We start from the raw sequence: 11,678 nt of genomic DNA, 5'->3' as shown, positions 1-11,678 counted from the left end.
ATGGCAACAAACAAAAAATGGAAATCAGAGTTTTTCTCAATTGTGTTAACGCCGGTTCGTTTGACCCTTAATACAGAAATAAATTAGGAGATGGCTTTGATTGATGAGATTTCACACTTCAAATGCTCTCATCAACGTAACGAAGAAGAAAACGTGAAAAGCGTCAGACTGGAACAGAAACCGTTTCTGCAGTTTAAACGTCCTAAATGTGCAGATTATTAAAACCTTTTAACATTTAGGTTTTTATTTACAGAACATAAATGTAAGGGTGTCATAATGTGAACAACTACAGACCACATTAGTAAATCTAAGACCATTTTTTTACTGAATTCTTACACAATTTGCATTTCAAAATGGTGCTTTTTACCCAGATTATGTTTTGCATATTTGTGACTTTTTAACTCCATTTTAAGGATTAAAACATGTTCATTGTATCAGTGCAGCTTCCCTGTTCTCTGTTTACATTTCTATCCACCGTTGGGAGCCAGCGTCCATCCCTAAATGTTTAGTTTGGGTTTTGGATCAGGAGAACATCCAGGATGGTCTAAAAAAAAAAGTGGTGAAATTCTCCTGTGATCCGGGAAAAGGTTCCTCCTCTTCTGGGCTCTCAAAGTTTAAAAGACATTTTATTTTTTAACTTTATTTCTATCAAATCCAATCAATAAATTGTTCATACATACAAAAGCTTGTGTGACAACAACTCAATGAACAAGGAGGAGGATCCACAGTCTGGAAAGACCTATAAAAATACAACCTGAACACATTCTCTGCTTTTCTGCACTTTTCAGCACTGCAGTTATAATTAAACTCTGTAAACTCTGGGAAATGATTTATTCAGTGCTGAGAACCAACATCACACATCTCAAAGTGGAAACGACACGCTGAAACAGATGAGGACAGATTGAACTGGGCTGCTGATCGTTTCTGCACAGTTCCATCCTCACTTGGACCCAAAGGGAGAAAACAGCAACTGAGCCTTTCTGCAGGAAAGTAAGAAAAGTAAGAAATGTTTCCCGATGTTTAGATGCCCAACAGCAACAGTCCAGACCTGCAGATCTTCCAGCAGCTATCAGAGCTGCTCTTATTTAAACAGCTAGGATATTTTTAATTTGCCTCATATCAACTCAGCTGGAAAACAGAACATTTCAATCCTAAACTGCACTCTGGCTCCCTCTGCTGGTCACAACAAACTTTCCTGTTTGATTTCTATTTTAAAGCCATTTACCCCAAATTCCTGGTAAAAAAAAGTATTGGTTAGAAAAAACACACACACAAATAAACAAACAAACAAACAAACCCAAAGGATTAATTTTACTTTAAATATAAAATCTTTAATGGCTTTAAGTTTACACACGGTACAAAGTATTTAACTGGCTTGTTAACAAAACTCCAAAAACAATTTCAGTTTCTGCTAATCCGAATCAATCATGAAACGGTTAAAAATTATACAAATATGATTCATTTCCTTAAATTTTCATGATCTTACTTTATTTTTTGATCAATATGATCCAACTTAAAACTAAGTTCTTTAAAGTGCATAAAACAAAAGTTAAAAAAGGATCGGCTGAGCATCAGGTCCTCCTTGTTCATCATATTCAGAAAGAAAATGCTTTATTAAAAATATCCTTGTTTCATCTAACTAATAAAATCTGTATATTCACAAAAAAGATGATTTGGCTGGAGATAGATTCATCTACGTTGACGCCAGCTGCTGCATCGTTCAATATCAGCCCAACCAATCAAAGTCAGTGGGCGGGGCTAAGACCAATACTAACAAGGTAATTGGACTTCCTGTGCGAGTTGAACCAATCAGATGATAAAAAGAACAAGGATAATTAAACTATGTCATGGTACAAGTACCGCCGTTCAAATTAAATAAAAAACACACGTTGAAACCTGAGAGGAAAATACTGATTTAGGTTTAAAGAAATAAGCAGAAGGAAGTAAATAAAGAGATAAAATAAATAATTTTAAGAGAAAATAGTTACATGTTTTTATTCGATGTCTTATTATAAATTCTTGATGTTGGCACTTTTATTCTGTATTTAAATTTAAGACCATCATACGCAATAATTTAATAGCCCATAGTAGCCTAAATTTTAAATAACACTGATATGGCAAAAGGTTTAGCAAATAATTTAAACCTTTGTCTTCAGGTCAAACCTTGTTCGATACAAACATGATGAAAGAGCTGAAACATTCATGATTTTAATGCCCTAAACACAAACAAAAAGCCAGAAACTTGTGTTTGGTTAAAAATAAACTGTGAAAATTGACATTTAATATATAACTAATATAAAAACTAAATCTGAACATATTCAAGACTTTTAAATCTAACACTTCTTAACACCAAACAGAAACCTGGATGAAGGACGATACAGCAACCGTTTGGCAATTAATTAAAACAGCAATGGGAGAGAAGGCAAAAAGTAAAAACCAAATAGAAACCAGAGTTCTGCTGGATTCTGCTCAGTTTCTAGTGTGCTGACCTGAAAACATGAGCTAAACTTGGCGAGATGAAAAGCTCGTTAACAGCTCGTTAGCAGGACCAAAAGTTCCCAGAACAAAAACCCGAAACAATCATGAACGCGTTTTCTGATCGCTGGCCGCCATCAGAGCGTCCAGCTCCGCAGTCCAGCCGAGAGCCTCGACGAGGGCCTTCACGCCGCCGACCACGTCGCCCAGCTGCACCACGTCATGAGGCCGCTGGCCCCACGCGAACGGCCCCACCAGGTCCCTGTTGATGAGCAGGCGAGGCACGGAGCTGCGCACGGCTCCCGCCAGGCTGGCAAACGGCTCCACCTGCAGGGCAGAAAATACGGATCAGGACCGCTTTGAGAGATCAAACCAAAGTCTGGCTGCTTGGAACAGGAACAAAGACATGAGGGATGACTCCAGGGCTTAGCACAACGACGCGTTTCTACGGCTTCTGCAGCGGGGAGGCTGAAATCAACACAAAATAGGGCCTTCTCTATCAGTTAAACTTTTTAAAGCACCACTTTATAACATTCATCTCTAATTAAATGCAGTCCAGCTCCCTCCAGTTCAGTTCAGCAGCAGAAAGCACCAGCCGTGGAGCTAAGGGAACACAGTGCCAGAGTGGTTGGTTGTACCGCAGCAGCCCGCTGGGTCATGTTGTGGTAAAAACAAATAAATAAATCCTAAATTATCACAAAGGAAATTGTTGATTTTCATCCAAACCACCGTTTAATAAATTCTTGCAAGAACTGTGAACAGTTTACAGAACCTGTGTGCCAGAAAAGCGTCTGCTCTGCTCGAACAGGGGCAGACAGACTAAACGCTTCGATCATGGCTGACAGCTGCCGTCCAAAACAAGTACCGTATTTTTCGGACTATAAGTCGCATTTTTTTTTTCATAGTTTGGCCGATTCTGCGACTTATATTCAGGTGTGACTTATATATCAAAGAGTCCTGCCGCTGTAGAAGAGCTGAGCCAAACACGCCTTTCTGCCCTGTCGGCGTTGCAGATCATGCAAAACAAACCAACCCCAGACAGAGACTCAACAAAATCACAGACGTCCCTGGTTTTTATTAGAGAAACCTGGTCACCTTAACTTAATCAATTGAAACATTAGCTTATAGACAACAAAGACTAACATGTTTGCATGTTGTTTCTCTGTCTCAGTCTGCATTAACGCAGCAGAGCGTTGCCTGGTGCAGCTCTAAGGACCCAGACCACAACAGAACCAGTTATTAGGCTGTCTGTGAAGCTAATAGCAGCTAGCGCTAGCTTACAGCTCTGTTGTCTGGGCTGTCTGTGAAGCTAACAGCAGCTAGTGCTAGCTTACAGCTCTGTTGCCTGGGCTGTCTGTGAAGCTAACAGCAGCTAGTGCTAGCTTACAGCTCTGTTGCCTGGGCTGTATGTGAAGCTAACAGCAGCTAGCGCTAGCTTACAGCTCTGTTGTCTGGGCTGTCTGTGAAGCTAACAGCAGCTAGCGCTAGCTTACAGCTCTGTTGTCTGGGCTGTCTGTGAAGCTAACAGCAGCTAGCGCTAGCTTACAGCTCTGTTGTCTGGACTGTCAGTGAAGCTAATAGCAGCTAGCGCTAGCTTACAGCTCTGTTGTCTGGACTGTCAGTGAAGCTAACAGAAGCTAGCGCTAGCTTACAGCTCTGTTGTCTGCGCGGGTTACACTGATGCGTATAGTCCGGTGCGACTTATATATGTTTTTTCCTCTTTATGATTATTTTTTTTTTAATGATGCAACTTATATTCCTGAGCGACTTATAGTGCAATAAATACGGTACACAGGCATGCGGAGCCATAATATGTTTAACTCTGCAGTCGTCTCCTCTGAGGAAGGTGTGCAGGTGAACCCGCTGGGTCCGCTCACCTCCAGCGACGTTCCCATGATGACCAGCAGGTCGGCCAGCGGGAAGTCTGTCAGGTACTTGAAGAAATGCCGTGGAAGCTCCTCGCCGAAAAACACGATGTCTGGCTTCACCACGCCCTTACAGGTGGGGCACCGAGGGACCGTCCCACTCATCACCGCCGGCTGTCAGAACCCAAAACACAACATGTTGGTTCCGCAGAAAGTTCTGCTCACAATGTTCCAGGTTTGACTGGTCAGTCGTGTCCACACAGATCCACACAGGGTCAGAAATTTACATACACCTGGCTGGTAACTGACCACTCTTCTTGGTAGCATTGGTAAAGTTGAAGGATGCAGGACATATCGCTGTTAACATCGGAATCGGACGTTATTAGTCATTTTTTAACGCGTTGGTATCGGCCCCATAAGCAAAACTGGGCCGACATTAATAACCGGTGTTTATTTCCTTGTTTTTGTCGTTTGCGTTTCAGAAGGTGGACATTTCACATTGATTGTGATCAGAGTGCGAAATATGGGGGGGTTCGGGGGGGCTCAAACCCCCCGATTGACCCATAAGACCCCCTGAAAGCCTCAAAAGCAAAATTTAAAGGAGGTCTTAAATTGTGTCAAAAAATTAAAAATGAAATATTTTTTGTCACTAATGGTCACTAAAAAATTTTTAAGCTCAACATGTCCAGTATTTAAAATTAAAACATTTATTCACAAATATCAGAATTAGAATCAGACATACTTTAATGATCCCAGGGGGAAATATGTTCTGTTTTTTGCCAAGTGAAACCAGCCAATCCTATTCGCGGATGCAAATTAGCCATGTGCGTGCCAAACAGAAGAAAGACTTAACGTTGACAACAATTAATACTAAAAATGTTTCAATTTTAGTATTAGTAACTGATCTTATCTGTTGTGCCTGTGCACTTTATCTGTTTCACTGTTGGTGAAGAAACATCCTCTCGAGTCCTTGTATGTCTGGTGAATGTGAAGAACTGACATTAAAGCTAACTTTGACTTTGACATTGTAATGTTATAGGCCTACTGCATATTGAGAAAATTTACATCGGTATTGCGCAACAATCGGGAGATGGGGACCCCCCCCAAATATTGACAGGTATTTCGCACACTGATTGTGATGCAGAGCAGGATTGCTAACTGAATCAGAGAAGTGGTCAGTTTTTCCACGCTGTGGAAAGGGAAGTATTTGTTTTTTACTTTTTTTGGAAAGGGAAGAGCAATATATCTGAGTAAATATTGGTTATTTACTGTAAGATCAATTGTGTCTGCATGTTATGTGTAACTTTCCGCATTCTGAGTCGGTGTCTGCCTCAGCAAACATTTTCAATTTGGTATCACATGATGACAATAAATCGTCTTGATAATAGCAATATAAATATCGGATAACGATGTCGGCCTTTTTAATATCGGTGCGTCTCTAGTATTAAGAATAACTTGTTGGTTTCCTGAACCAGACTCGGTTTTTAGGCTTAGCCTTAAAAAGGATTGAGGTCGTTCCAGAACCGGTTTGGATCTGTGTTTAAGGAATAATGTCCTGCTCAAACATAACCATGTTTGAGCACTTTGCGCGACGCACCAGCACACAGCATGATGCTGCCGCCACCACGTTCAACCGTTGTTCTTCAGGGTTCTTGTTCCTGAACCTTCAAACCAACTTCCTTACATCTGAGGGAGCTCAGATGTAAGGAAGTCTTATCGGGTTTGGGTCTTACTCCAGAAAATTAAGTGACGTTTCCAACATGTCTACATATACAATTCACCTTCTTAGACCTTTACTGAGTTTTATCTTTCCTGTTGCTCTGACTGATGGCAGGTCCAATAGGTCCTGTTAATAAATCCTTTCTCTGTTCACTGACCCGAAGACAAATAAACACATTTTCGGCACAAATGAGTAAAATATTTGGGTGAATTAGTTGCACGGCTCTCCTCTCTGGATAAAGAAGGTGCTAATAAACCATTAAAAGCCTAAATTTAATGAATGCCCATGATGAACGGGAGACCATTGTGTTATAACGTTGTAATCCCTCACGCAGGTGAAGAGTTTTTGACTCACGCGGAGATCCTCGCCGTCATATTTCCGCAGGCAGGAGGTGCAGGTGGCCGTGGCAAACGTCCCGTGGGCCTCCACCAGCATCTCCGGAGGAACCCCTGCCACTTGAGCCACAAACACCACAGGGCAAACATTAAAAACACAAAAACACCCCAGAGACGTCGGGTCTGCAGGGAAGGAGGCGAGCACCTACGTCTCTCCAGCCCGTCGATGTTCTGCGTGTACATCCGGAGCAGCTGGCCCTTCCTGTGGAGCAGACTGACGAAGTAGTGCGTCAGGTTGGGCTGGTAGTTACCCGGATACAGCTCTTTGGCCAGGGCGAAGAAGGGATTTGGGTTTCGATGGAAGAATCCAATCTCAAAGATGGCCTCGGCATACGGTAGGTTGTACTGCTGCAGGTTGTCGTACAAACCGCTGCCTGGAGACCTGCAGGTCCAGAAAACTCCGACTATCAACTATTCTCACGTAGGGCTGAACAATTAATCGCATTTTCAATATAATCGCGATTTAAAAATACGCAATTTCCAAATCGCAGATGTCTGCAATTTTTGGCTATGTAACAATCAGGGAATCAGACGCGTCCATTAGGTGTTGGTAAAATGTTTAAAGTGAGTTTGCCTCCACATGGAAGGGAAGACAGTTGCAGCAGTGAGATAATCTAATTGTATTACTTGTTTTAGAGCAGGGGTGTCAAACATACGGCCCGCGGGCCGTATCCGGCCCACGGAACAATTTAGTCCGGTCCTGTGGCTAAATGCATTATCATTATAAAATATATATATATATATATATATATATATATATATATATATATATATATATATATATATATATATATATATATATATATATTTATTTATTTATTTATTTTTTTTTTTTTTTTTTTTTTTTTTTTTTTTTTTTTTTTCCAGTGTCCTGTCTGGCAATGTGGCAATAAGATGCCACAAAGAGCTCATCAGATTTGACTTTCACAAGTGGACAAGATAAAAGGAAGAGAATGATAAAACAATTATTGAAAAAAACATGTACTTTGTTTAATTAAAAATATGCAGTTCCTATATTGTCCACGAGGGGCGCTGTGTTTTAATTAGCAGATTAAGCTTCAGGTGTGGAAAAATTCAAATCATTTCTTAATTTTTATCTGTTTGATGCATTTTGTCATGCAGGACAGTGTTTTTAAGTTCCAAAAAATGTGAATAAATGTTTTTCAACATTGTATAATCACTGTGATCAGTTCTTATGCATAATGCACAAGTAAATGTTTAACTGAGTAAAAGTATTGTTGAAATTGCACATACTTTTCTTAAAAACGCTGAGGTTATTCACAATATATTGTGTAAAAGTGAAATTAACTTAATATAAAAATCAACATGTTCACATTTATTAGTTCTATTTAATCTTGCAATGAGTTTACTCGTGTGGCCCTCTTGAGATCTGATTAAGCTGAATGCGGCCCCTAAACCAAAATGAGTTTGACACCCCTGTTTTAGAGTTTATATAATCATACATAGCATTAAGTACAGGTCAATCAGTTTAATACATAGACTTGCTTGTTGGTTGCACTTTATGTTCAACAAGGATCGATGTCCAAATCAACTAAAAGCTGTTCTCTTGAATAATATTCTGATTAATAGAAACATTAAAAGTTCTTGTTTTGAATAGTCCTTGTTTACAAATGTCTTTACTTAGACGCCATTTTTGTTGCTTGTTGTTAATGCAGAGAAAAGTCAAAATTGCAATTTTGGTTGAAATATATTGTAGGCAGAACGCAATCATTTCTGCTCTGAGTTTAGATGCTGCGGGTCTTTTAGCAACTAATCTGCACGGCGATGAAACAAAATGATTTGTTGTTTGTATATGTTTAAGAAGACATGATAAATTCAACTGGAGAAAAAAAAATAAATCGCATTAAATCGCAATATTAAGAAAATAAATCGCAATTAGATTATTTTCCAAAATCGTTCAGCCCTATTCTCACGCCAGCAGAACGCAGACGGGCCTTGGTACCTGAAGTCTGGGATGCCACTCGGAGTGCTGATCCCCGCCCCGGCCATCACCACCACCCTTCGGTACCGCCGCTCTCTGAGGCCCTTGGCGACGTCCTGCAGAGTCTGCGGCTGTGCGGACTCACCTCCACCACCAGAGAAAAGTCCTCTGCTTATGATCCTCTGGAGGAACGGCCTCTGCCTGAGAAGAAGCAGAAACATCACTACAACACAAATTAATTTGTCAAAGTCCAAACACCTCGTTAAAAATTAGTTTCCTAACATTTTTACCCTGTTTTCCAGGCCTATAAACAAAGTGTGGCCCGGGGGCCATTTGTGGCCCCTCTGCTGATTTTGTGCGGCCCTCCAAGAGAGATTTGGTCGATCAGCGCTGGTAGCTTTTTGCAGATGGAAGCTTTTTATTTGTAATTAGGGTAAATTTATTATAGTGATGGCCAAGTTAAAACCTTACAATTGAATTTTTAAATGAATGTTCAGTACAACACAAAACATTTGTCTTTTAATAAGCACACTTTTTACATTTGCTTTAATTTCATAGTAAATAGGGTGACTTTTACTTGATTGCAGACTTTGGCGCCAAAATATGATTAAAATATGATTGGAATTCAGTTCATAAAATAGGCTAAATACAGATTAATAACCTTTCTTAGAATGATCATATATTGTTGGGCTAGGTTAGTATTTTTGATTATGTTATTTATTTTTATTCATTTTTTGGCCCTCGAGAAAGGTTTGGACACCGCTGCTATAAACAGTCAGCTACATATACACCAGCTCAGATATTACATGGTTTAGTAACATGTCTAATTATTGTATTCATTATAATTTTATATTCTCTTGGCTGTTTTTCCACCCACACAAACCTTTTTATTTTAATGTATCATTCTTTTTTAAATGTCTGCTTTTCTACTTTTACTTATGCATTTCAGCCTCAGATAACAGACCCTGTTCCTTCCTTCTGATGGACCAATAACAGAGGAGCTGACCCAGCAAAGGACCGCATACCATCTTTTGCATGATGAGGCAGAAATACGTAAAGAAAAATAAAGAAGGGAAGAACCTAAAAATGATACATGGAAATAAAAAGGCCTTAGAAAAAAACAAGGTACTGTAAGAAAATTCAAGGGGGAAAGAAAAGAGACAAATACATCTATTAGTTAAATACAAGCAAAACTTAAACAATCAAATGCTTAAATGTGTTAGAAATAAAGAGAGAAAAATGTCAAATAAAGTATAAAATGTGGTAAAGTGAATAAATTATGTATTTGAAACAAAAATACCAATGAATATAAAAATATTTCCCATTTTTAAAATTAATACATACATTAATGGAGGGTTATTGGTTTACTTATTGGACCATTTATATATTTTGCTTTTATTTTTAATTCTGTCAGTTCTAGTCCTCCATACAGGGGGAACGGATGCAGCCAGTTGGTTTATAAAAACATGTCACCTTTACAGGTGAATTACCTGAACAAAGCTACTGAACTTTCACCTGGATACAAGGCGCTGGGTCTGAACCCTGTAAAGTAAAACGGTGCATGACGTCAAACATTATTATTCTTATCGGAACCACGTGTGGTTCTGTTGGACCAGTGCAGCTTTCAGTCCGCTAACCTTTTTCACGGAACGTCCTGGCTGCTCCTGAACTCAACCTGAGGTCCAAACAACGCAGCCTGGCGGTTAAAGACGAACCGGCCATCCCTGCAGGCTCGGTACCGATCCGGTTCCGTTGGTTTGTGAGGACCGACACCGACCAACGACTCTTAAAGACACACCAAACGGAGATATACGTTGCTTTCCTCTCCACGGCGGACCAGGACAGTAACGCACATTCACGAAGACAGGGACGTAGGAGCAATGCTGCATTCACGGTCCCTCGGAATTTGCAACTTCGACCGCAAAACGAGTTTGTGTCCGATTTCATCATCAAGGGCCACTATATGCAGGGCCGGATTATCCATGAGGGCCAGTGGGCCAGTGCCCAGGGGCACCAACCATGGGAGGGCACCACATGACACATGCTTTAAAAATATATTTTTCATAAATTGTTATATTATTTACTTGAAATTGTTGAAAGACCATGCATTATTCGTTTTGTGAACACTGATGTCACAATAATAATAAATGATAAATAAATCAAGATTTTTTTGATTTCAACATTTTAAAATGAGATATTTGAATATTGCCCACTGCTCATATGCCTACATGTAGTTGTGTAAGTTAGTAAATAGTAAATTACATTACAGAAATCCCCTTGATTATGTCTGATGTTTTTGACCGGAGTGGAGCACAGGTAAAGGGGGGGGGGCTTTGAGGTATAGTGCCCAGGGGCACCACATTGTCTTAATACGGGCCTGACTATATGTCTGCATGTTTTGGATATATTGGTTGATCAACACAACTAAATCAAATTGATTATAAGTTAGTTTATTAGCTGCAGGGTTCTGCAGAACTTAAGACTTAACATGCACCTTGATAGTGCAAAGAGAGATCTAAAAGATTCAAGACAGCAGCGCTCGATGACTAGAGATGGAAATCCAAGTTAAATGACAATAAATAAATAAATACTATACATAGAGCGATTTTTTTTTTTACTGACTAACTATCAAGGATTATTTGATGAAAATGAATATCAGCTTTATTGGCCAGGACTTTGTGCACAAATAAGGAATTTGACATCGGAAGAATAAAATGAGCATGTACAGACATGTAAAGAAAATTTAAGATACTATATGCAAACGTGTATTTGTTGACAACTCAGGAATTAGCTGTCCATTGTGTTTAACAGAGATAGAGCGAGCCTGGGGGAAGAAACTGCACTGTAGCATCGACTTACAGGTAAAAGTAACAGGTTGGGTGCAGGATGTGTGGGCTCTGCAGAAATGTTAACAGGCTTTTTCCTGACTCTAGATCCGTACAATTCCTGCATGAGAAGGTCAGCCCTGATGATCTTTTCTGCTGACCTGATTGTTCATTGCGGTTTGGACCACACATTGAGGGCAGTAGAGAAGATCACCAGCAGCTCTGTCTCTCACTATTTAATCTGCCGGGCGTCGTTCCAAACAGTGTTGATGTAAGAGGAGACCAACTACCGACAGAAACCTAAACTCAAGCTAAATAAATAAATAATAAAAAGCTTTATTTAAAAAAAAAGGTAACACCGCTTCATTTTGTGAAGAAAAACAAAGGTTCAACATAATGAACTGTGTAGCATGTTTAGTTGAAAGAGAGAAATTCAAGGAAATAGCCCAAAAGGCA

At 39.7% G+C, this 11,678-nt stretch overlaps 1 protein-coding gene across 2 annotated transcripts; it reads right to left on the bottom strand.

The window, feature by feature from the left end:
* Window positions 1-2,120: 2,120 nt before the first annotated feature.
* sirt3 (sirtuin 3) lies at window positions 2,121-10,215 on the bottom strand. Of its 2 annotated transcripts, XM_012880775.3 has the most exons (7): window positions 10,035-10,215; window positions 9,888-9,939; window positions 8,419-8,598; window positions 6,605-6,837; window positions 6,415-6,515; window positions 4,353-4,514; window positions 2,121-2,802 (listed from the first exon to the last, which is right to left on the bottom strand). In XM_012880775.3, exons 1-7 carry the CDS (start codon window positions 10,117-10,119, stop codon window positions 2,581-2,583), a joined length of 1,035 nt encoding a protein of 344 aa, XP_012736229.2. In that variant the 5' UTR covers window positions 10,120-10,215; the 3' UTR covers window positions 2,121-2,580. The 2 variants fall into 2 exon arrangements, with proteins under 2 accessions (XP_012736229.2, XP_021163339.2); XM_021307664.2 differs by lacking the exon at window positions 9,888-9,939 and having other exon boundaries at window positions 10,035-10,147.
* Window positions 10,216-11,678: the final 1,463 nt, after the last annotated feature.

This window comes from Fundulus heteroclitus, chromosome 4 (genome assembly GCF_011125445.2).
Source record: "Fundulus heteroclitus isolate FHET01 chromosome 4, MU-UCD_Fhet_4.1, whole genome shotgun sequence".
In the NCBI taxonomy this organism is placed as follows: domain Eukaryota; kingdom Metazoa; phylum Chordata; class Actinopteri; order Cyprinodontiformes; family Fundulidae; genus Fundulus; species Fundulus heteroclitus.
The sequence above is the reverse complement of the archived record's forward strand: the minus strand, read 5'-3'. Positions and strand labels throughout refer to the sequence as shown.

Coding starts and splice junctions, on each gene's coding strand:
- sirt3 (XM_012880775.3), bottom strand. CDS start 10,119: ATGGCCGGTTCGTCTTTAACCGCCAGGCTGCGTTGTTTGGACCTCAGG. Junction 9,940..10,034: donor CAGGACGTTCCGTGAAAAAG/GTTAGCGGACTG, acceptor TTTACTTTACAG/GGTTCAGACCCAGCGCCTTG. Junction 6,516..6,604: donor CATCGACGGGCTGGAGAGAC/GTAGGTGCTCGC, acceptor TTGTGGCTCAAG/TGGCAGGGGTTCCTCCGGAG.